Genomic DNA, 26,616 nt, shown 5'->3' with positions numbered 1-26,616 from the left:
AGACCTCCACACGTCTGGTTCATCCTTGGGAGCAATTTCCAAACTCCTGAAGGTACCACGTTCATCTGTACAAACAATAGTACGCAGGTATAAACACCATGGGACCACACAGCCGTCATACCGCTCAGGAAGGAGACGTGTTCTGTCTCCTAGCGTTGAACGTACTTTGGTGCGAAGAGTGCAAATAAATCACAGAACAACAGCAAAGGACCTTGTGAAGATGCTGGAGGAAACAGGTACAAAAGTATCTATATCCACAGTAAAACGAGTCCTATATCGTCATAATCTGAAAGGCAGTATTGGGGATTTATTATTCTCCTAAATTGATGGGATGACTAACTTAGAAAGAATGCAGTCTTGACTGGGCTAATGTAGGCTGTGACACCTGGCAAGGCTGTGATTGATGTGAAGAGCTGTTTTAGGGGTTAAAATAAGATAAGGATTGTGTCTTCAAATGCTAGACTATAATAGTTATTTGTGATCTGTGAGCCTTCCTTTGACATAGGAATGATGTCTAAGGGAGCTGGCTCTTCTCACTATGATAGGTTGTTATGATAATCTTGTGCCTGGCTGAAGTGTGTAACAAATGGCGCCGAGGAGATGAGAGCAACCCCTGAATCAACGGATTGGCTGAGAAAGTTTAAACCACGCTCAAGTCTTTACTCTAATTGGCCAGCAGAGAAGTGGGAAACTCCCTCTGGCTGAGTATTTGGGTATTGTTTCTGGAACAATGTGTTAGTTGTCTGGAGTGTCCTGCGAGACATCACAGAGAGCCCGTATATACGAAACATCATATTTACCATTGAAGGTTTTTGCATTAATTAAAATAATTAGTATACCTTAGAAGTCGTGTTGACCTCCTTTGTTCCTGATACCAGATTTGAATTAACGCGACTTTGACAGCAGCTCAGCAAGGAAGAACCGCTGCTCCAAAACCACCATAAAAAAGCCAGTCTATGGTTTGCAACTGCACATGGGGACAAAGATCATACTTTTTGGAGACATGTCCTCTGGTCTGATGAAACAAAAATAGAACGGTTTAGCCATAATGACCATCGTTATGTTTGGAGGAAAAAGGGGGTTTCTTGCAAGCCAAAGAACACCATCCCAACCGTGAAGCACGGGGGTGGCAGCATCATCTTTGCTGCAGGAGGGACTGGTGCACTTCACAAAATAGATGGCATCATGAGGAAGGAAAATTATGTGGATATATTGAAGCAACATCTCAAGACATCAGTCAGGAAGTTAAAGTTTGGTCGCAAATGGGTCTTCCAAATGGACAATGACCCCAAGCATACTTCCAAAGTTGTGGCAAAATGGTTTAAGGACAACAAATTCAAGGTATTGGCGTGGCCATCACAAAGCCCTGACCTCAATCCTACAGAAATGTTGTGGGCAGAAATGAAAAAGCGTGTGCGAGCAAGGAGGCCTACAAACCTGACTCAGTTACACCATCTCTGTCAGGACGAATGGGCCAAAATTCACCCAACTTATTGTGGGAAGCTTGTGGAATGCTATCCAAAACGTTTGGCCCAAGTTAAACAATGTAAAGGCAATGCTACCAAATACAAATTGAGTGCATGTAAACTTCTGACCCACTGGGAATGTGATGAAATAAATAAAAGCTGAAATCAATCATTTTCTCTACTATTATTCTGACATTTCACATTCTTAAAATAAAGTGGTGATCCTAACTGACCTACGACAGGGAATTTTTACCAAGATTAAATGTCAGGAATTGTGAAAAACTGAGTTTAAATGTATTTGGCTATGGTGTACAGTGAGGGGAAAAAAGTATTTGATCCCCTGCTGATTTTGTATGTTTGCCCACTGACAAAGACATGATCAGTCTATAATTTTAATGGTAGGTTTATTTGAACAGTGAGAGAAAGAATAACAACAAAAAAATCCAGAAAAACGCATGTCAAAAATGTTATAAATTGATTTGCATTTTAATGAGGGAAATAAGTATTTGACCCCTATGCAAAACATGACTTAGTACTTGGTGGCAAAACCCTTGTTGGCAATCACAGAGGTCAGACCTTTCTTGTAGTTGACCACCAGGTTTGCACACATCTCAGGAGGGATTTTGTCCCACTCCTCTTTGCAGATCTTCTCCAAGTCATTAAGGTTTCGAGGCTGATGTTTGGCAACTCGAACCTTCAGCTCCCTCCACAGATTTTCTATGGGATTACGGTCTGGAGACTGGCTAGGCCACTCCAGGACCTTAATGACCTCCTTTGTTGCCTTGGCCGTGTGTTTTGGGTCATTGTCATGCTGGAATACCCATCCACGACCCATTTTCAATGCGCTGGATGAGGGAAGGAGGTTCTCACCCAAGATTTGACGGTACATGGCCCCGTCCATCGTCCCTTTGATGCTGTGAAGTTGTCCTGTCCCCTTAGCAGAAAAACACCCCCAAAGCATAATGTTTCCACCTCCATGTTTGACGGTGGGGATGGTGTTCTTGGGGTCATAGGCAGCATTCCTCCTCCTCCAAACACGGCGAGTTGAGTTGATGCCAAAGAGCTCAATTTTGGTCACATCTGACCACAACACTTTCACCCAGTTCTCCTCTCAATCAGATGTTCATTGGCAAACTTCAGACGGGCATGTATATGTGCTTTCTTGAGCGGGGGGACCTTGCGGGCGCTGCAGGATTTCAGTCGTTCACAGCGTAGTGTGTTACCAATTGTTTTCTTGGTGACTATGGTCCCAGCTGCCTAGAGATAATTGACAAGATCCTCCCGTGTAGTTCTGGGCTGATTCCTCACTGTTCTCATGATCATTGCAACTCCACGAGGTCAGATCTTGCATGGAGCCCCAGGTGGAGGGAGATTGACAGTTCTTTTGTGTTTTTCCATTTGCGAATAATCGCACCAACTGTTGTCACCTTCTCACCAAGCTGCTTGGCGATGGTCTTGTAGCCCATTCCAGCCTTGTGTGGGTCTACAATCTTGTCCCTGACCTCCTTGGAGAGCTCTTTGGTCTTGGCCATGGTGGAGAGTTTGGAATCTGATTGATTGATTGCTTCTGTGGACAGGTGTCTTTTATACAGGTAACAAGCTGAGATTAAGAGCACTCCCTTTAAGAGTGTGCTCCTAATCTCAGCTCGTTACCTGTATAAAAGACACCTGGGAGCCAGAAATCTTTCTGATTGAGAGGGGGTCAAATACTTATTTCCCTCAATAAAATGCAAATCAATTTATAACATTTTTGACATGCGTTTTTCTGGATTTCTTTGTTGTTTTTCTGTCTCTCACTGTTCAAATAAACGTACCATTAAAATTATAGACTGATTATTTCTTTGTCAGTGGGCAAACGTACAAAATCAGCAGGGGATCAAATACTTTTTTCCCTCACTGTATGTAAACTTCCGACTTCAACTGTATATAGCATTGTTTTAAGAAGGTCATACCAATAATCATTTAGCTATTTGATTTAGAATTTTAAGACCCCTTGAAGTATAAAAAAATATATAAAAAATGTTTTATTTGATGTCAATTTGTATTTGGCCTTACTGCTATTAGCCAATACTGTGATGAGTGTGATAGAAGGAGTCAGGCACAGGAGGGTAAATCACCGAATACAGAGTTTATTCCGTCGTATACAAGTGCGCTGGATAGCGACACACGAAAACAGGCACATGGGAAACTATCTACCCTGGCAATACACGGTACGGGATACTCCAACAATATACAGGCACAGGGGAAATATCTACCCCAGCAATACAAAGTGCGAGTAGCTACTCTCACAATAAACAATCACCCACAAGGACAAGGGGGGCAGAGGGAACACTTATACACAGACTAATGAGGGGATAAGAACCAGGTGTGTGTAATTGACAAGACAAGACAGAGGCCTGTGGGCATCCTAGAGCAAAATAACCGACTAGACGTGTTTGTCAGAGTCTCGCCTGTCCACAGAATGATCATATTAGTGTTTAGACCAAACTGTTGGGACGCTACAGACAGAAGTTGGTAGATCGGCTGTACCGACTTCAGACGAGTCCCAAGACGCTTGCGGGGGTCGTAGAGCAAAACGGAGAACACCATCGTGTTCATAATAGTTTGTAGGCCAAACCGTTCTGGCGCTACAGATGATTTTGTGAGAAGACCGACTCTGCAGATGCGGAAGTGCGACATAGGCGGATGTGGTGGATTGAGACGCATTTTTTTACGGGGATCTTTGTATTATGCTAATTAGATTTTCACAGGGGCTCGGACATCAACCGTAGGGGGTTAAAGCCTTTAAAGCGTTTCTTTGTGCTGGTTTCCCATTCTTCAGCTCTCCGAAGAAGATCTGCTTAGGGAGAAAGGTAGCACGCATCCTGGTCACATGATCTGAGCTGTGCTTTCATAAGCAGTGTGAGAATCCTCATCACATCGGCATGGCGATGAGGATTTCTGGGATTCCGTCCTGAATAACATTCCACCCATGAGGCCACTAGGTCATTTGATTGCAGGAAAAGGCTACGACATAACATCCTCCATTCATCAGACATTAAATGGTACATCAACATGTAACACTCCCGCTCAACTCTCTCCATCCTCCATTCATCAGACATTAAATGGTACATCAACATGTAACACTCCTGCTCAACCCTATCCTATCTGGCCCGCCACCACTAACATCCCTAGCCTGGTCCAAGATCTGTTTGTGCTTGCCAAGTTTTATTTTTTTTTTTTGGGGGGGGCAATGCCAAGGTAAATTATCTAAATGATCTAATGTCGTTGGCAGATACTTTTTGCTTATTTTAACCTTAAAGAAAGCTTAATAAAAGTAATTTATCTTATTTGAAGATATTTTTCAAGATATTTTACCTTCATCGTCGAACTTGAGGCTAGTAGAGGCTCCTCAGAGGAGGAAGGGGACAAATAAAAGTTTTTTGTTTTGATAAAATATATTCACGTCACCAAATAATTGATTAAAACACACTGTTTTGCAGTAGCCTCAACAGCACTCTGTAGGGTAGCACCATGGTCTAGCCGGAGGACAGCTAGTTTCCATTATCCTGACTTCAATACACAAAACCTAGGAGGCTTGTGGTTCTCACCCCCTTCCATAGATTTACACAGTAATTATGACAACATCCGGAGGACGTCCTCCAACCTATCAGAGCTCTTGCAGCACGAACTGACATGTTGTCCACCACTGGCTGCTTTTTTCATGACACTGACTACTTCAGAGTGTAACACTTTGAGATTGTTATTCTATTCACATTCCTGGTTTAATCGACAAGCTGTAGGTGTGGGATCACAAACGATTACAGAAACATGTTTGGAAGTTGTCAACTATATTTTAATAAGTTTTTTAAAAAAAGGCGTAAAATGTGTATGTTCCCATGTACTGAAAGGGATTCAATACATTGGAGACAATCTGCAAAGACACCCTTGTTGATAATATTTATAAAATATAGACAGAGATACCATTGACATGAATGACGCACTTACTGGTAATTATAGTCTGTACAAAGTGAGAGTATAATAGATAGGATTAAAACAGCGGACTGAACTGAATAGCACTTTCAACAAGAGAACATCATAACATTACGATAGGCAAGAAACTACCTGACTGACATCTAATAATATTGTTAAACGCTTTTCAGTTGATACCTTCCAGATAAATGCATTAAAAGGAGAAGGTTTTGATGTTTGGTTTAAGTGTAGGTTTGTAGCACATCTCCATTGACTTACGTCCAGACACGTTCCATTTACAGTACAATGCCTAAGTGTCAGGCCACGGATAAAGACCAGGTACTCATCCACGTTAAAAAGGAGCAACACAAGCAGTTAAAGGTTTGATAAAGCATCACCTGTGGGTGATCATGGTAGCATCCACATTAATATAGAAGTGTTTTCGAAACATATTTTTTATTCTTATTTACAATAAAAGTGACTCCAACAATGATACAGTACATTATTTACCGTTCATTCCTATTGGGAACAAAATCATCTGAAACAACCTAAACAAACAGCAAATGCATCCAACACATCTGTTGAGTCACAAGCCTGATGTAATCATTGCGTGCTGTGGAATATGGGACAAATACTAAACATGTTTGACTACTTTAATACACATAAGTGAATTTGTCCCAATACTTTTGGTCCCCTAAAATGGGGGGACTATGTACAAGAAGTGCTGTAATTTCTAAAAACGGTTCACCTAATATGGATGAAAATATCCTCAAATTAAAGCTGACAGTCTGCACTATCATTTCACATCCAAAGTCTAAGATTTATTGAATTCTCCATGTGGTCTATATTAAAAAGGGCACTACATTTATTATAACAGGCTTTTAAAATTAAATATCGGTGCACAATTTCTACTTAAAATATCAAAAAGGCAGTCTTTTTGTGGAACGACCCAGCCGTCTTTTGAGTAAAAAGTAATTGCACAGTTTAAAAGAGAGAAACAAATGCTGTCCTGGCATTACCTTGTATTGAGCAATTTTGTAAGAAATGGTGTACCTAAAATCTCAAATCATGGATTTAACTTTTGGGAAATGAACTATTTCGTTAACAGTTTGAGTGATTGGTACTACGTAGAAGCATGTTTTGATTCTGTGGCTTTCTTTATACAGACCTTTAGCAGAGAAACCTAGAATATAACTTATAACACATTGTTGTGTATTTAACTAAGATAACATGGAACTCCAAAACAGATAACGCGGAACTCCAAAACAGATAACGCGGAACTCCAAAACAGATAACGCGGAACTCCAAAACAGATAACGCGGAACTCCAAAACAGATAACGCGGAACTCCAAAACAGATAACACGGAACTCCAAAACAGATAACGCGGAACTCCAAAACAGATCACGCGGAACTCCAAAACAGATAACAAGGAACACCAAAACAGATAACATGGAACTCCAAAACAGATAACAAGGAACTCCAAAACAGATAACAAGGAACTCCAAAACAGATAACATGGAACTCCAAAACAGATAACGCGGAACTCCAAAACAGATAACAAGGAACTCCAAAACAGATAACAAGGAACTCCAAAACAGATAACATGGAATATACGAATATAAAAACTGTGGCTTGTAGGCCTCTCCAGGTCTCCGTCTAACCATTAGACGACCAGGTGTTGGGCAAAGCTGAAAATTGGACTCATCAGAGAAGATGACCTTACTCCAGTCCTCTACGGTCCAATCCTTATGGTCTTTTGCAAACCTCAGCCTGGCTCTTCTTTGCTTCTCATTAATGAAGAGCTTTTTTCTAGCTTTGCATGACTTTAGCCCTGTCCCTAGGAGCCTGTTTCGAACCGTCCTCGCCGTGCACTTCACCCCAGCTGCCGTTTGCCATTCTTTTTGTAGGTCACTTGATGTCATCCTACGGTTGTTGAGTGACATTCGAATGAGTTGGCGGTCATCCAGGTCAGTAGAGAGTCGTTTTCGCCCTCTGCCGGTCTGTAGCTTTGTTGTCCCCAATGTCTGCTGCTTGATCTTGTTCTTATGAACCGCCGTCTTTGAAATTTTAAGGATGGAAGCAACCTGACGCTCACTGTATCCCTCTGCCAGTAAAGCCAGAATTGAACCCTTATTTTCCTCACTCAAAATGTTCCTTTTCAACTCTTTTGGCATGGTCAATAGTTATTTTTTGTATTAATATTACTTTTGAGGTACTATTAGCACTGTTTTTGCCATCCAGCTGGTCCTATTGCAAGAGGATAGTGATGACCACAGCAGTGTTTTTTTTTACTTTTCCTCATTAAATAAGATTTGGTTCAGGTGATCACCTAATCAGTACCTAATTCAGTAGAATGAGGTGTGCCTGTGTTGGAATTCAACAGACACTGGAATGGAATGGCTGTCATACATGTAGAGATGCTGATTTAATAACAATTTGCAGTGGTCTCTAGATTTTTTCCACAGGTGTATATAACACTTCCATGGGACATTTCTTTCACAGTTCATTAAATTATTTTAGTGTTGTTTTCTTACACAATATGGCACATATTATACAGATTTGATCATTTAAATCCAAGTCACAGAAGAAAGATGACTTGATGAATTGTAATGACGTCCAGTGAGTGAAATGCGCTAGAGATGGTCATACAAGATGCGCCTCGCGGTGCTCCAACTCCTGCAAGCGTCTGGGCCGTAGTCTCTGGTACACGGGCTTGGCCTCCTGACTGAGGTTCTCAGGGCTGGAGCTGGGGGACTGGGGCAGGGACAGGGCCTGCTGCGGAGCCTCAGAGACCTCCAGACCCATCTCTTCTCCATCATCGTCCTCTTCTTCCTCCTCAGCGCTGGTAGCTACTGTGACGTTCTTCTTCAGCCCCGCGTCCCCTAGCGCATTGGTCTTGCTCCCCGTGGGGGGATTGTAGAAGGTTCCAGGGGGTGGCTGTAGAGGCCGGGGGGGTCTGAACACAGTGGGCACTTGGCTGTACTCCCCCACGTTCTCCTCCCTTCTCACCGCGATGGTGCAGCCACCACTCCCGAAGGAGTTGAAGGAAGAGGATGATGGTACAGATGTGGCGAGGCTTCTGGTCGAGTCCTTGGCCAACTCGTCCGCTGTAGTCAGGTTGATCTTAGCTGTCCTGGGGGTGATGTCATAATGCTTGTACTGCCTGTCCCAGGTCCCCGTGTCGATGAACGCGCTCCGGTAGAGGCTGGTCGCCCTCGACTTTGGCTTCTCATCCTCCGACTCCTCCCCGATCGACTGGTCCCGCGTAATGCTCCTGGCGCTCCCGGTACCGTTCCCGTCGTCTTGCTCAGCGGTGTTCCTGGCGTTCCTCTCATCCACGCCTCGGGCCGGGTTCAGGGGCCGTTCGGAAGGCCGAGAGACCAGTTTGGAGCGGGGGTGGCGGAGATGGACCCGGGAGGTGGTGTGGTGGGCCCGGGTGAGACCCCTTTCCTCCATCCCCCTCTCTCCCCCTGCTCTCTGGACCTCAGGGATGCTGCCAGACAGGAGCCTGTTGAGTTGCTCTAAGTCCTCGTCTACCACTACAGAGTACAGAGAGGATCAGTCAGTAATAAAGTTCAGGATGTGAACAGTGTACTATTGGTGTCCAGCTATAGTGGATTAATACTGACCAGGGGTAGAGTCCCTCCCATCAGACCTGGGGTTCCCATCTCTGACCTCCTCCATTGCATGGTTGGAGGGGACTATAGAGGAATGACACTTAAACAATTTACAGCTCTGCTGCAATGGACAGGGGACAGGAAACAGAGGAAACAGAGAGACAGAGAGACAGAGAGACAGAGAGACAGAGAGAGACAGAGAGAGAGAGAGACCGAGAGAGAGAGAGAGAAAGAGAGAAAGAGAGAGAGAAGAGAGTCATCACTGTTCATCAGTAGAAGCTAGATCCATAACATAGGTTTATCATATTTCTATTCAGTTCCATTTTAATATGGGATCAGACAAGTCACTCACCTCCTTCATGTCTACCAGAGACTGTCTGCTGAGCTGCTTCTCCTGAGGGGTGAGGCGGGGGTGAGGGTCCTGATCCTCCAAGGGGAAGCCCTCCTCAGAGGGGACTGGGGGGCCCTGGGGCCATGGCAGGGGGCTGACGGGGGCATCAAAGATCATCTGATAGTGTCTGATGAGGAGCTCCACGATGAGGGCCTGGTAGGGGTAGTCCACCAGGGAGGACAGGGACACCTCGGCGTCCGTCTGTCTGGGTTTGATGAGCGTGGGGCCGAAGATGATGCCCAGGTTACTGGCTGTCATCTTGTTCTCCTCCGCCTGCTCGGTCACCCTACACGGGACAGGAAGGATGACGTATGGAGCTGGACTTCTGGTTCATTGTTACTGCTGTTCCAGTTTGTTGTTGTTACTTTGTGGGATGTGTGTTGTAAAGTGCGAATGCCCTTAAAAAGTAACAAATCTCTCTGAAAATGGCCTATGTGGCATCGATATGAGTCAGAAACATGTATTCTAGTGTCAAAAATGACTACAAAGTGTAAATAGGATAATTTTGGTCATAAAGTCAGTCTCGTCTAAAACGGAGATTGGAACATCCGTGCGTCACAATGGGTAAATTAACAGCATAAAGTGAGATAGACCTGCCCAGCAGCTCCGACTTTGTTTACATAAGACAACACGTCACACATTTTTTTCTCTCTTGAGAAATACTGCACCAAACACCTGAGTTAGATGTAACATGGCTCAACTAAAACATCAAAATAATTTTACAGATTTCTTGAGTTATATTAGATTCATTCTGGGGATTTTGAGGAAGTGAAATAGTCTTCCGCGTCTACAGTGTCTCATGGGGGACAAACATCATTAATAAGCAAATGCAGAATCGGTCAGGAAACACACACCCGAGACTGAAATCTTGTTTTTCTAATGAGCATCAGAAAAAACACACTGCCAATTGGTGTGTTCAGTCGCTCTTTAAAAGGTCCAATGCAGACGTTTTTTATCTCAATGTCAAAACATTTCTGGGTAACAATTAAGTACCTTACTGTGATTGTATTAAATAAAAATGGTAAAAAGAAACAAAAATAGATTCTTAGCACAGAGCAATTTCTCAAGCAAGAATTTTGCTATGACTGTCTGGGAGTGGTCTGAGTGGGGAGGGGGAAACTGAAAACTAGCTGTTATTGGCAGAGAGGTTTGGAACTCTCTTTCTTATTGGTCTATTAACTAATTTACCACCTGGTGATGTCACCAGGCAGGCCAAAGCTCCATCCCACCAAAACAGACTGAAACAGTCTTTTCAAACAGCTCTTACACTAAAAGGGCATTACCATCATTTTCACAGTATAATTCCAACCACATAGTGTGGAAATACGGAGAGGAATGAGAGAAACTCCCCAAATACAGGTGTGCTAAGCTTGTAGCATCATACCCAAGAAGGCTCAAGGCTATAATTGCTGCCAAAGGTGCTTCAACAAAATGTAAATGTAATATTTCATTTTATTTTTTAGCTACAAACCTGATTTTGCTTTGTCATTATGGGGTATTGTGTATAGAAGCACATAAACAAAAATCAATTTTAGAATAAGGTTGTAACATAACAAAATGTGGAAAAAGTAAATGGGTCGGAATACTTTAGGAATGTACTATATATATATATATATATATATATATATATATATATATATATATATATATATATATTACATATATACATATATATACACACAGTTGAAGTCGGAAGTTTAAATACACTTAGGTTTGAGTCATTAAAACTCGTTTTTCAACCACTCCACAAATTTCTTGTTAACAAACTATAGTTTTGGCAAGTCGGTTAAGACATCTTCTTTGTGCATGACACAAGTAATTTTTCCAACAATTGTTTATAGACAGATTATTTCACTTATAATTTACTGTATCACAATTCCAGTGGGTCAGAAGTTTACATACACTATGTTGACTGTGCCTTTAAACAGCTTGGAAAATTCCAGAAAATGATGTCATGGCTTTAGAAGCTTCTGATAGGCTAATTGACATCATTTGAGTCAATTGGAGGTGTACCTGTGGATGTATTTCAAGGCCTATCTTCAAACTCAGTGCCTCTTTGCTTGACATCATGGGAAACTCAAAAGATATCAGCCAAGACCTCAGAAAAAAATGGTAGACCTCCACAAGTCTGGTTCATCCTTGGGAGCAATTTCCAAACGCCTGAAGGTACCACGTTCATCTGTACAAACAATACTACGCAAGTATAAACACCACGCAGCCATCATACCACTCAGGAAGGAGACGCATTCTGTCTCCTAGAGATTGTACTTTGGTGCGAAAAGTGCAAATCAATCCCAGAACAACAGCAAAGGACCTTGTGAAGATGCTGGAGGAAACAGGTACAAAAGTATCTATATCCACAGTAAAACGAGTCCTATATCGACATAACCTGAAAGGCCGCTCTGCAAGGAAGAAGCCACTGCTCCAAAACTGCCATAAAAAAGACAGACTACGGTTTGCAAATGCACATGGGGACAATGATCGTACTTTTTGGAGAAATGTCCTCTGGTCTGATGAAACAAAAATAGAACTGTTTGGCCATAATGACCATTGTTATGTTTGGAGGAAAAAGGGGACCACTTGCAAGCCAAAGAACACCATCCCAACTGTGAAGCACGGGGGTGGCAGCATCATGCTGTGGGGGTACTTTGCTGCAGGAGGGACTGGTGCACTTCACAAAATAGATGGCATCATGAGGAAGGGAAATAATGTGGATATATTGAAGCAACATCTCAAGACATCAGTCAGGAAGTTAAAGTGTGGTCGCAAATGTGTCTTCCAAATGGACAATGACCCCAAGCATACTTCCAAAGTTGTGGCAAAATGGCTTAAGGACAACAAAGTCAAGGTATTGGAGTGGCCATCACAAAGCCCTGACCTCAATCCTATAGAACATTTGTGGGCAGAAATGAAAAAGTGTGTGCGAGCAAGGAGGCCTACAAACCTTACTCAATTACACCATCTCTGTTAGGAGGAATGGGCCAAAATTCACCCAATTTATTGTGGGAAGCTTGTGGAAGGCTACCCGAAACGTTTGACCCAAGTTAAACAATTTAAAGGCAATGCTACCAAATACTAATTGATTGTATGTACATTCCCACTGGGAATGTGATGAAATAAATAAAAAGCTGAAATAAATCATTCTCTCTGCTATTATTCTGACATTTCACATTCTTAAAATAAAGTGGTGATCCTGATGTAAACTTCCGACTTCAACTGTAAATCACAGGAAAATCACGTTTGACTGCACTGGGCCTTTAAGCTGTGTATGTATATTTATAGGGTTGTATTCTGCCTTCAGATCCACTGACTTAACTCAAAGTCTCCCATTGACATCAATACATTATTTACGTGATAGTCAGAGTTGTGCAGCACTTGTCATCTAAATTCTCAGAATAGATTCCGTACCTGTGCAGGTGTTGGATGAGGAACTGCAGGGTCTTGTAGTGGGCCGGGGGCAGCTGTCTCAGGAGGTCTTTGATCTTGAAGAGGACCCGGTTGAGCTCCACGCTGACCTGCGGCGGGGTCAGGGAGCTGGGGCTGTCCCTGGACGCTTCCACCTCGTCCACGATGATGTTCTGGCTCTCCTTGGCCAGGCCGATGAAGTCGTTGTAGAAACGGAACAGGATGAGAGGCTCTGGAAGCTACAGGGAGAGAAAATAAACAAGGAAGTTAATTTTAAACTGGAATTACAAAAATATGAAGACAAATATAAATGAATATATATAAATAAATCTACAACAGACAGGTCTGGAGACAAAGAGAGAATCTATAAACTAGTATTGAATGAAAACAAGGAAGATAAGTTAATATTATTGGGCTAGTGTGCAGTCTGTCAGTCCACTCTTAGAAACAAGGGTTTCAAAAGGGTTATTCGGCTGTCCCCATAGGAGAACACTTTTTGGTTACAGGTAGAACCCTTTTTGGTTCTACCTTGAACCAAAAGGGTTCTACCTAGAACCAAAAAGGGTTCTACCTAGAACCAAAAAGGGTTCTACCTAGAACCAAAAAGGGTTCTACCTAGAACCAAAAAGGGTTCTACCTAGAACCAAAAAGGGTTCTACATAGAACCAAAAGGGTTCTACCTAGAACCAAAAAGGGTTCTACCTAGAACCAAAAAGGGTTCTTCAAAGGGTTCTCCTATGGGGACAGCCGAATAACCCTTTAAGGTTCTGGATAGCAACTACCTTGTCCTGGAGAATTCTGTGTGTGTGACCCACCTGTCTCAGGTAGAGTTTGAGCACGTTGCTGATGTCATGGGGGTAAAGGTCAGATAGCTCCACGAGGTCCTTGCCATTCTCAAATACCTGACAGAGCTTCTCCACACGAGACTTGGCCCCGTTCACACGGTAGATCCCCTGGACAATCAAGACACAACACAGCAGCTCAGATTTTGGCAATTTTATTCTCCTAACAAGCATTATTTCCCTTCAAAAACAGGACGTCTTCAAATCAAAACACATCTGGGTGACATTGAAAACAATAGATAATTTGCCAAACAAGCTAGGCTATATAATGTTACTTGAAAATGCTAGCATTATGATACCTTGATGTCCAACGCTCTATTCTCTATCTCCGAGGTACACTTCCTGATTATGAAAGGGATTCCGTCTGGGTTGTTCCTAGCTGCCTGGGTGAAGTCAATACCAAAGAGGTGCAGTCTACCCTGCAGCTTCTTATGACCACACTGGATAGCCAGGGTCTCCAGACACTTCTTATGGCAGGCCAGGAAGCACTGGGAAACAGCAGAGGAGTCCGATAGTTAACATCCATGTCAGCTAGCAACACTACTGTATATATGTCACTTAGCAGATGCTTTTATCCATAGTGACCGACAGTACAGTGAGTGTGTGTTATCCCAGTGGGAACTGAACCCACGACCTTGGCATTGCTAGCGCCACGCTCTCACAGTGCCACACAGGACCACAGCGTTACATAATCATCTGAATAACCATTCCCCTCAAGTAACCATCTTTCCTGCCCTGTTCCATTATCTCAATGTTTCCATAAATATGTAATGTAACTCCAACTAAAATAAGCAGAGCTAAGAGAACATTCTAGTGAGAGGACAGTACAGGCACCCAGAGGGTAACAAAAGGTCCCCTTTTAATGAATCCAAAATATCCAGTACTGGATGATGGCAGTCTGTGGACTCTCAGTGTCTGGGTGGCTCCCTGTGGTCTGCAGACTTTTTCCTTTTGGGACTTCTAGAACATGTTTTAGTTATTTACTGTCCCCCCAATCACATTTACCTACTGTCCCCCCAATCACATTTACCTACTGTCCCCCCAATCACATTAACTTACTGTCCCCCCAATCACATTAACCTACTGTCCCCCCAATCACATTTACCTACTGTCCCCCCAATCACATTTACCTACTGTCCCCCCAATCACATTTACCTACTGTCCCCCCAATCACATTAACTTACTGTCCCCCCAATCACATTTACCTACTGTACCCCCAATCACATTTACCTACTGTCCCCCCAATCACATTAACTTACTGTCCCCCCAATCACATTAACCTACTGTCCCCCAATCACATTTACCTACTGTCCCCCCAATCACATTTACCTACTGTCCCCCAATCACATTTACCTACTGTCCCCCCCAATCACATTAACTTACTGTCCCCCCAATCACATTTACCTACTGTACCCCCAATCACATTAACCTACTGTCCCCCCAATCACATTTACCTACTGTCCCCCCAATCACATTTACCTACTGTCCCCCCAATCACATTTACCTACTGTCCCCCCAATCACATTAACTTACTGTCCCCCCAATCACATTTACCTACTGTACCCCCAATCACATTTACCTACTGTCCCCCCAATCACATTAACTTACTGTATCCCCAATCACATTAACTTACTGTCCCCCCAATCACATTAACTTACTGTACCCCCAATCACATTAACTTACTGTACCCCCAATCACATTAACTTACTGTCCCCCCAATCACATTTACCTACTGTCCCCCCAATCACATTTACCTACTGTCCCCCCAATCACATTTACCTACTGTCCCCCCAATCACATTAACTTACTGTCCCCCCAATCACATTTACCTACTGTCCCCCCAATCACATTTACCTACTGTCCCCCCAATCACATTTACCTACTGTCCCCCCAATCACATTAACATACTAACCCCAAATACATGTATTTACTGTCCCCCAATCACATTTACCTACTGTACCCCAATCACATTTACTTACTGTACCCCAATCACATTTATTCACTGTCCCCCCAATCTCATTAACTTACCATCCCCCCAACCACATTTATTTACTGTCCCCAATCACATTTATTTACTGTACCCCAATCACATTTATTTACTGTACCCCAATTCCATTTACTTACTGTACCCCAATCACATTTTGCTCTACCTGAAGTACCCCCTAATGTGCAACTGATCAGTATGCCTATGTTCTTATGAGTCTTTCCAATTCCCCTCTGTGGATAGGCCAGGTACTTCCATCCCCTCTGTGGATAGGCCAGGTACTTCCATCCCCTCTGTGGATAGGCCAGGTACTTCCATCCCCTCTGTGGATAGGCCAGGTACTTCCATCCCCTCTGTGGATAGGCCAGGTACTTCCATCCCCTCTGTGGATAGGACAGGTACTTCCATCCCCGCTGTGGATAGGACAGGTATTTCCATCCCGCTGTGGATAGGACAGGTACTTCCATCCCGCTGTGGATAGGACAGGTACTTCCATCCCCTCTGTGGATAGGACAGGTACTTCCATCCCCTCTGTGGATAGGACAGGTACTTCCATCCCCTCTGTGGATAGGACAGGTACTTCCAGGGGTAAAGTACCCCAGATTGAGAACCACTGTTGGACAGAGTACTCACCTCCTCACATTCAGCACCATAGAAGACCACCAGACTATCACACTCTCTGCACTTGGACAGGGCCCTCAGCTTCCTCAGCTTGTGAGTCTGGGCTGCCTTGGACATCTGGATGTCACGGAACGGACCTGGGGAACTGGCTGTCTCTGTCACCATCTCACCCAGACCTTGGGAGACGAGACAGAGACAGAGACAGAGACAGAGACAGAGACAGAGACACAGAGACACAGAGACACAGACACAGAGACACAGACAGAGACAGAGACACAGACACAGAGACACAGAGAGAGAGAGAGAGATAGTGTACCAATCTCTGAATCTCTCTATATACAAAAGTATGTGGACACCCCTTCAACTTAGTGGATTTGGCTATGTTAGCCACACCCGTTGCTGACACGTGTATAAAAATCGAGCACACAGCCATGCAATCTTCATAGAGAAACATTGGCAGTAGAATGGCCTTCCTGAAGAGCTCAGTAACTTTCAATGTGGCACTGTCATAGGATGCCACCTTTCCAACAAGTCAGTTCATAGAATTTCTGCCCTGCTAGAGCTGCCCAGGTCAACTGTAAGAGCTGTTATTGTGAAGTGGAAACGTCTAGGAGCAACAACAGCCCATCCACAAAGTCGTAGGCCACACAAGCACACAGAATGGAACCGCAGAGTGCTGAAGTGTGTAGCGCATAAAAATAATCTGTCATCGGTTGCAACACTCACTACCAAGTTCCAAACTGCTTCTGGAAGCAATGTCAGCACAATAACTGTCGGGAGCTTCATGAAATGGGTTTCCATGGCCGAGCAGCCACACACAAGCCTAAGAGCACGATGCGCAATGCCAAGCTCAGCTGGAGTGGTGTAAAACTTGGCGCCTTTGGACTCTGGAACAGTGGAAACGTTCTCTGGAGTGATGAATCACGCTTCACCATCTGGCAGTCCGACAGACACATCTGGGTTTGGCGGATGCCAGGAGAACACTACCTGCCCCAATGCATAGTGCCAACTGTAAAGTTTGGTGGAGGAGGAATAATGGTCTGGGGCTGTTTTTCATAGTTCGGACCCCTTAGTTCCAGTGAAGGGAAATCTTTACGCTACAGCATACAATGACATTCTAGACAATTCAGTGCTTCCAACTTTGTGGCAACAGTTTGGAGAAAACCCTTTCCTGTTTCAGCTTGACAATGCCCCTGTGCACAAAGCGAGGTCCATACAGAAATGGTTTGTTGAGATCGGTGTGGAAGAACTTGACTGGACTGCACAGAGCCCTGACCTCAACCCCATCGAACACCTTATCGCCCAACATCAGTGCCCGACCTCACTAATGCTCTTGTGGCTGAATGGAAGCAAGTCCTCGCTGCAATCTTCCAACATCTAGTGGAAAGCCTTCCCAGAAGAGTGGAGGCTGTTATAGCAGTAAATGGGGGACCAACTCCATATTAATGCCCATGATGTTGGAATGAGATGTTCGACGAGCAGGTGTCCACATACATTTGGCTATGTAGTGTATGTTCTGTTGTTATTCCAAACCTTGTTTTGCTCAGTCAGTGTACTTATAATAATAATAATATTGTTGCTTATATTTGTCCTATTTCAATTGGAAATGTGTTTTTTTTGCATATCCCAACTCCCCCTGAGACTGGGGTCACGACCAGGGTCTGCCATTATCAATGGCAACCCTGGAACAATTAGGGTTAAGTGCCTAGCTCAAGGGCACATAGACAGTTCTCTTTCACCTTGTCGGCTCAGGGATTCAAAGGAGCAACATTTAGGTTACTGGCCTGGTGCTCTAGCTACCTGTGTATTGCTGCTGAAGAGATTATTGCTCCAACTGACACTTTCATAACGCATTCTGAACTGTTACAATATACTCTTAGGACATTTCAAGCATTAGCAACTGTTTTACCACACACACACTTTCTCTGAACTCAAATTCAAATTCAATAAACTTTATTGACATGGAAAGTGTTACAACATACTTATCCAAAGCAAACATATAGCACCGTATCAAATGAATGAACTATCTGACTCACCGTTGTCTGACGGCGAGGACGGTTCTCTCTCGTCCATGTCATCAGCTGACGACATGGTCCCCGTGGAGGGGGTTCTGGGTAATCTCCTCTTGAAGTCACCTGAGCAGGAGGCAGTGAACACACAAAAGATCCTCATAGTATCTCGTCAATACTACTGTGTAGCTACTCAGTACTTCTGTCCACTGTCTAACTGAGGCCTGGTCTAGTGATAGTACCAGATCCTTGGTCTCAGAGCATCTGTTCCTCTTTATCCACAGCTTCAAGCCTTGATCGTTATGAACTGTGTGACTGGCAAAGAGTCTACTTATTATAAGACATGGTTGAGATTGAGGGGCGTGGCACCCCTGGGCCCTCCAATGGCGAAAGGTCAGGAGACCAGCAAGGGACCACTCACAAGACGTTCTGGGTGATTCATACCTCCATTCACTGATCAATTCCTCTGCTTGATTCCCTTATTGTTCTGATAATGGCCTGGACAAGAGACTTATCTCAGTGATAGGGCACATTCCCCACATTTCTCCAGACATTGGGGCGCTTTGGGAATAGAGGAATGAACTGACTGGCTAGATTGCAAACACTCATTCCAATCGTTCTAGATTTGTATGAGTCCAAAAGGTGCTAACGAGTCAGATTGCTTAAAATCCAATGAAGTTAATTGTAACTAGTTAAATAAAACATCTCACTCAGGAACTGTTGTTGTGTATGATTACAACACGAGAGAAACTGCAACACTATAATTCATTTAAAGGAAACCTATCATAACAGGTAATGAAAACCAAACAGACTTCAGCATGTTACATAATCCACAGAATACAACACATGGTTGAACACCGACCAGAATAACACAAAACTCCAGAAAATGTCACTGTTAAACCTACTGAACATTCCTTTACTTTAGCCTGTCCGTAGCTCAGATGTCCTTCAAGGGTATTATAGACACACCATCAGGACTCAGGCATGCTCCTGCTGTCCATCTGTCCGTCTGTCTGTCTGTCTGTCTGTCTGTCTGTCTGTCTGTCTGTCTGTCTGTCTGTCTGTTGTTGGTCTGTCTGTCTGTCTGTCTGTCTGTCTCTGTGTCACGTCTATGAGGGTGGCTGCTATGACATAATAAGAACCATCAATAATTTCCTTTCAACAGGTGATTAAAGGTAACGGGGAGGTAGTGGTTGGTCCTGCCAAGCTAACAGGTAGAAGACAGGGGGTGGTAGTGGTTGGTCCTGCCAAGCTAACAGGTAGAAGACAGGGGGTGGTAGTGGTTGGTCCTGCCAAGCTAACAGGTAGAAGACAGGGGGTGGTAGTGGTTGGTCCTGCCAAGCTAACAGGTAGAAGACAGGGGATGGTAGTGGTTGGTCCTGCCAAGCTAACAGGTAGAAGCGATGGCACATACACTATATATACAAAAGTATGTGGACACCCCTTCAAATTAGTGGATTCGGCAATTTCAGCCACACCCGTTGCTGACAGGTGTATAAAATCTAGCACACAGCCGTGCAATCTCCATAAACAAACATTGGCTCAGTGACTTTCAACATGGCACCGTCATAGGATGCCACCTTTCCAACAAGTCAGTTTGTCACATTTCGGCCCTGCTGGAGCTGCCCAGGTCAACTGTAAGTGAAATAAAATAAAATATTTGTCACATGCGCCGAATACAACATTACCGTGAAATGCTTACTTACAAGCCCTTAACCAACAATGCAGTTCAAGAAAGGGTTAAGAAAATATTTACTAAATAAACTAAAGTAAAAAATAATAAAAAGTAACAATAAAATAACAATAACGAGGCTATATACAGGGGGTACCGGCACCAAGGCTATATACAGGGGGTACCGGTACCAAGGCTATATACAGGGGGTACCGGCACCAAGGCTATATACAGGGGGTACCGGTACCAAGGCTATATACAGGGGGTACCGGCACCAAGGCTATATACAGGGGGTACCGGTACCGAGTCTATATACAGGGGGTACCGGTACCAAGGCTATATACAGGGGGTACCGGCACCGAGGCTATATACAGGGGGTACCGGCACCGAGGCTATATACAGGGGGTACCGGTACCGAGTCTATATACAGGGGGTACCGGTACCAAGGCTATATACAGGGGGTACCGGCACCAAGGCTATATACAGGGGGTACCGGCACCAAGGCTATATACAGGGGGTACCGGCACCAAGGCTATATACAGGGGGTACCGGCACCAAGGCTATATACAGGGGGTACCGGTACCGAGTCTATATACAGGGGGTACCGGCACCAAGGCTATATACAGGGGTTACCGGCACCAAAGCTATATACAGGGGGTACCGGCACCAAAGCTATATACAGGGGGTACCGGCACCAAGGCTATATACAGGGGGTACCGGCACCAAGGCTATATACAGGGGGTACCGGCACCAAGGCTATATACAGGGGGTACCGGCACCAAGGCTATATACAGGGGTACCGGCACCAAGGCTATATACAGGGGGTACCGGCACCAAGGCTATATACAGGGGGTACCGGCACCAAGGCTATATACAGGGGGTACCGGCACCAAGGCTATATACAGGGGGTACCGGTACCAAGGCTATATACAGGGGGTACCGGCACCAAGGCTATATACAGGGGGTACCGGCACCGAGGCTATATACAGGGGGTACCGGCACCGAGGCTATATACAGGGGGTACCGGCACCAAGGCTATATACAGGGGGTACCGGCACCAAGGCTATATACAGGGGGTACCGGCACCAAGGCTATATACAGGGGGTACCGGCACCAAGATTATATACAGGGGGTACCGGCACCAAGGCTATATACAGGGGTACCGGCACCAATGCTATATACAGGGGTACCGGCACCAAGGCTATATACAGGGGGTACCGGCACCAAGGCTATATACAGGGGTACCGGTACCAAGGCTATATACAGGGGGTACCGGCACCAAGGCTATATACAGGGGGTACCGGCACCAAGGCTATATACAGGGGGTACCGGCACCAAGGCTATATACAGGGGGTACCGGCACCAAGGCTATATACAGGGGGTACCGGCACCAAGGCTATAGACAGGGGGTACCGGCACCAAGGCTATATACAGGGGGTACCGGTACCAAGGCTATATACAGGGGGTACCGGCACCAAGGCTATATACAGGGGGTACCGGCACCAAGGCTATATACAGGGGGTACCGGTACCAAGGCTATATACAGGGGGTACCGGCACCAAGGCTATATACAGGGGGTACCGGCACCAAGGCTATATACAGGGGGTACCGGCACCAAGGCTATATACAGGGGGTACCGGTACCAAGGCTATATACAGGGGGTACCGGTACCAAGGCTATATAGAGGGGGTACCGGTACCGAGTCAATGTGTGGGGGCACAGGTTAGTCTAGGTAATTTGTACATGTAGGTAGGGGTAAAGTGACTATACATAGATAATAAACAGCGAGTAGCAGCAGTGTAAAAACAAAGGGGTTGGGGGTCAATGTAAATAGTCTGGGTTTGCCATTTCATTAATTCTTCAGCAGTCTTATGGCTTGGGGGTAGAAGCTGTTAAGGAGCCTTTTGGACCTAAGTCCTGTTATTGTGAAGTGGAAACGTCTAGGAGCAACAACGGCTCAGCCGCGAAGTGGTAGGCCATACAAGCTCCCAGAACGGGACCGCCGAGTGCTGAAGCACAGAGCAGATAAAAATAATCTGGCCTCGGTTGCAACACTCACTACTGAGTTCCAAACTGCTTCTGGAAGCAACGTCAGCACAATAACTGTTTGTCTGGAACTTCATGAAATGCGTTTCCGTGGCCGAGCAGCCACACACAAGCCTAAGATCACCATGTGCAATGCCATGCGTCGGCTGGAGGGGTGTAAAGCTCGCCGCCATTGGACTCTGGAGCAGTGGAAACGCGTTCTCTGGAGTGATGAATCACGCTTCACCATCTGGCAGTCCGACGGACAGATCTGGGTTTGGCAGATGCCAGGAGAACGTTACCTGCCCCAGTGCATAGTGCCAACTGTAAAGTTTGGTGGAGGAGGAATAATGGTCTGGGGCTGTTTTTCATGGGTCGGGCTTGGCCCCTTATCTTAACGCTACAGCATACAATGACATTCTAGACAATTCAGTGCTTCCAACTTTGCGGCAACAGTTTGGGGAAGGCCCTTTCCTGTTTCAGCATGACAATGACCCCGTGCACAAAGCGAGGTCCATACAGAAATGGTTAGTTGAGTTGATCAGTGTGGAAGAACTTGACTGGCCTGCACAGAGCCCTGACCTGCACAGAGTAGTGTAGTGTAGGTTGTGTGGAGATAGGGCCATGGGCTACGAAGGGTGGGTAGACAGGGCTTTACCTGGGCTGGCGGTGGGGGAGTCCATGGATCGGGACTCGCTGCTGCCTCCGGTGCTCTCTGAGTCACTGCACATTCCCCCGCCCTGACTACCCGTTCCCCAGGCTCGGAACGGGCCCTGGAACCTCAGAGCTGGAACACACAAAAGGGAATAGTCATGTCATTTGTTACTGTCAGAAGTGTTACTGTCAGACGTGTTACTGTCAGACGTGTTACTAACAGAAGTGTTACGTCAGAAGTCAGAATTGCACTTCTGACTCATGTATAAGTATTGATCTATTCCAATGGTAGAATACTGAAATTTGATTAGTTTTGTGTTGTTAATGCATGTTTCTTTTATATTTAATCAAAACATTTGAAAAAATTAAGACTAGTAATTAATCTTATGCAAATTTTGTCATAGAAATTCAGTAACCAACCAAAGTATCCACAGAGTGGACTAGATAGTTAATGGTTTCCTCATTGATAAAGGCATAATGAGTGGGTTATGTGGGAAAGAGGAGCACATTCATTTAGTATCAAGTGGTTCACATGGAAACACTTGAGAATCACAAAAGAACAATAGTATTCCATAGACCTCTTTACAAAGAATACAAACAACAACAACAACAACAACAACGTATCATGAATGGGTTGATTATGAAAGCATGAATTTAACATTCAAAATGTGATTTTCTTCTCAATGACTATGAGGACCTGGATATGAAACAGACAGAGATTACAAAAGTGAGATAGTAATTTAACTCTACCACAGATTATGACATGGTGAAATTATGCGTACAATAAAAACTACTTGAGGTCAAGTCATAGAGTTTCTAAACCCAGAGGCACAACATCGCGAAACTTCCGGGAATGCTTTACGAAACAGACCAGGCTGGGATTTTGGGTTTGAGAAGTCAATGAGAGAAGTAAAAAATTATTCCTTAGTTGTTAATTTTCTCTAAAATCTAAAAGTCACAACCTCGATTTGAGCCAATGTCTTAAGTATTTGAACATGTTATTACTCCAACCTCATGAAAGTGACAAACTGACAAGTTTCCTTTTTCGTCAAAAACAACTCTATAATCGAAGGAGTGCCTTTGATTTGACGGCCTGCACATGAGCAGTTCGGCGCAGAGTCGACCGTTAGACCCCATGACGCGTTTCACAGCTAGCCATGACATCACCTACAAATGTGATCTGGGATTTTAGCCTGTCTTCATACTGTACTGTCTTTGGGGTGAAGTCCTAATTCTTCCTGCGCAGTGAGACGTGTCATCATCAATAGCGATGTTAATATGAGCTGATCTGAAAGAGCTGAAAGTGTATTTTCCCTGAATGACAGACAGTCAGACGAGGACAGGGATAATCTCAGAGCACTGGATCAACCTGGATGCTTCCACACACACACACACACACACACACACACACACACACACACACACACACACACACACACACACACACACACACACACACACACACACACACACACACACACACACACACACACACACACACACACACACACACACACACACACACACACACACAAACACACACAAACACACAATGTAGCCTTTTCACATCTATGAAAACAACGTTATCAGGCTCAGAGCCACATATACCAAGTACATCAGTTAGGCCAGACCAATACGGCAGGTAGCTCAGTGGTTAAGAGCGTTGTGCCAGTAACCGAAAGGTCGCTGGTTCTAATCCCCGAGCCGACTAGGTGAAAAATCTGTCGGATGTGACCTTGAGCAAGGCACTTAACCCTAATCGCTCCTGTAAGTCGCTCTGGATAAGAGCGTCTGCTAAATGACCAATTATTTATTATTATTATTTTATTATAATCCGCATGCATAAGAAAGGAAGAATGCCAGGTTGTTTACTCAGTGTGTTTCGGGGAGATAATTAGCTGTAGTCTATTGTGATCTAAACTGATCTGAGTAATGATCGCTAAGCTTTTCCCTTTTAACCTGAATGACAGGATCAACAGTCATCAGAAAAACCCAAAAACGACCCGGCTACCAGTAGGTTCTTCAACCTTGCTACCTTGGATGTCGGTGCTGCTGTTGGCGGGCCGTGTGTGGACCGGGCTGTCCACCTCGTCGGTCCCCAGGAAGTCTCCAGAGGTGGCGGACATCTGAGACAGGTTACCGTGGGAACTGTGAGTACTGCAGTGGGTGCTGATCAACGACCGCTTGGCGAGAGGTAACCTGAGAGGAGGGGGAGGCGGGTTAACTGCACCTCAGATTGCAGCCCAAATAAATGCTTCACAGAGTTCAAGTAACAGACACATCTCAACATCAACTGTTCAGAGGAGACTGCGTGAATCAGGCCTTCGTGGTCAAATTGCTGCAAAGAAACCATTACTAAAGGACACCAATAAGAAGAAGAGACTTGCTTGGGCCAAGAAACACGAACAATGGACATTAGACTGGTGGAAATCTGTCCTTTGGTCTGATGAGTCCAAATTTGAGATTTTTGGTTCCAACCGCTGTGTCTTTGTGAGACGTAGAGTAGGTGAACGGATGATCTCCGCATGTGACTTTCAGTCAGAAGAAATGGCCTAAATAGATTTATAAAACCAGAGTTCTCCACCCATCCCCCCCCCCCAGGAAAACTTGCAGGCCAAACTCAATTGTGTTCCCCTCTCTAACACAATCTCTTTCTCTCGCTCTCTCAATCATTCCCTCCGCTAACACTAATCCCTCTCTCCCAGTCACTCCTTCTCTCAGCAAATCACTAAATATAATACTATATATATAATATATAATACTATTCTCTACAAGGCTTTTTCCCTCTAAAGCAGTTGCTCTCCCACAGAGAATAACTCAGTCATTTGTTTTGATGATGACTCTGATAATGACTCTACGATGACGCTTCACAAGTTTTTTTCAGGCACACACTCCATTCAGGTTTAAATGAGTTGAAGCCGCAGTAGTAGGATAATCAAAAATCTCACAGCATCCATCCAGTGTTCCCCTCACCCTGCGTTGTCACAGTGCGAGACATTAGCATCGAAGGAGTAGGACTCCACCCTGGTTCTGTCTAAATGGGCAGGAAGACTCCTGACGAAGTTGATGTAGCGTTGTCCCGGCTCGTACAGCTTGGCGCTCTCACACAGAGACTGGTGGTTGACGGGCAGAGACACAACCTGGGCCTGCTGGAGCTGGAACCAGTTTACAGTCATCTGGGGAGAAACACGCAGAGAACCCATGAGATAAATCACTCATAGAATTAGAATTAGTTCTATTAGTTCTATTTCCATGAGTTCTATTTCCATGAGTTCTATTTCCTTGAGTTCTATTTCCATGAGTTCTATTTCCATGAGTTCTATTTCCATGAGTTCTATTTCCATGAGTTCTATTTCCATGAGTTCTATTTCTATGACAGTACCTACACTAGACGCTATGTTCAAATATGGCCACTGGAAATCTAGGAACTACCTTGACAAAACTTTGAGGGTGCAATGAAACACTTTTGTTTTATAGTAAAATAAGCTCAGAAGTTAAATCATCTCTATAAATTCCACAATTCTACTACATTTCGGGTTAATATTTGGATACTGTACTTCTCAACATACCGCTTTCAGAGTGAGGTCACACTGGAAGACCAGCTTTCGTAACTGGGTGAGGATCTCACACTTGGTGTTGGCCAGGTCCACTCTCTTCACCCCTACGTCTGTCAGACAGGCCTTGCAGTGGTCTCTGGCCTCATCTGCCTATAGAACAGGGTAGGGAGGGGGTTAAAATCTCACAACTACAATCCACTGGTCAAAAGGGTAACATCTTCAGTATGTGAATGTGGATTCTAATTTAGCAGTTTAGGGTTAGTTGCTAAGATGTGATGTAACTGTTATTTGATTACGTATTTGAGAGAACACTAGGCCTCAGTGATTAGTTATGGGCCTCATAGGTAAGATTTGATGCCTCAGGGACGAGCTATGGACCTCAGTGAGTAACTAAGGCCTCATGGGGTAACAACCTCTCACT

The 26,616-nt window shown here is 44.6% G+C and overlaps 1 protein-coding gene across 2 annotated transcripts in view; it reads right to left on the bottom strand.

Annotated features, from left to right (window-relative positions):
• Positions 1-7,793: 7,793 nt before the first annotated feature.
• Positions 7,794-26,616, bottom strand: part of LOC121569941 (rho GTPase-activating protein 29-like) — a 73,941-nt gene continuing 55,118 nt past the window's right edge. The window contains exons 11-22 of one of the 2 annotated variants that reach the window (XM_041881297.2): positions 26,208-26,345; positions 25,612-25,814; positions 24,674-24,837; positions 22,643-22,771; positions 18,315-18,413; positions 16,291-16,454; positions 13,973-14,161; positions 13,647-13,784; positions 12,835-13,070; positions 9,388-9,712; positions 9,048-9,156; positions 7,794-8,957 (exon numbers count right to left, since the gene is read on the bottom strand). In XM_041881297.2, the coding sequence (XP_041737231.2) occupies positions 8,062-8,957; positions 9,048-9,156; positions 9,388-9,712; positions 12,835-13,070; positions 13,647-13,784; positions 13,973-14,161; positions 16,291-16,454; positions 18,315-18,413; positions 22,643-22,771; positions 24,674-24,837; positions 25,612-25,814; positions 26,208-26,345 (2,790 nt within the window). In that variant the 3' untranslated portion in view covers positions 7,794-8,061. The remainder of the gene's footprint in view (positions 8,958-9,047; positions 9,157-9,387; positions 9,713-12,834; positions 13,071-13,646; positions 13,785-13,972; positions 14,162-16,290; positions 16,455-18,314; positions 18,414-22,642; positions 22,772-24,673; positions 24,838-25,611; positions 25,815-26,207; positions 26,346-26,616) is intronic. The other variant, XM_041881296.2, reaches the window with a different exon arrangement.

This window comes from Coregonus clupeaformis, chromosome 7 (assembly GCF_020615455.1).
Source record: "Coregonus clupeaformis isolate EN_2021a chromosome 7, ASM2061545v1, whole genome shotgun sequence".
Lineage (NCBI taxonomy): Eukaryota > Metazoa > Chordata > Actinopteri > Salmoniformes > Salmonidae > Coregonus > Coregonus clupeaformis.
This window is presented reverse-complemented; position numbering and strand designations above follow the sequence as displayed.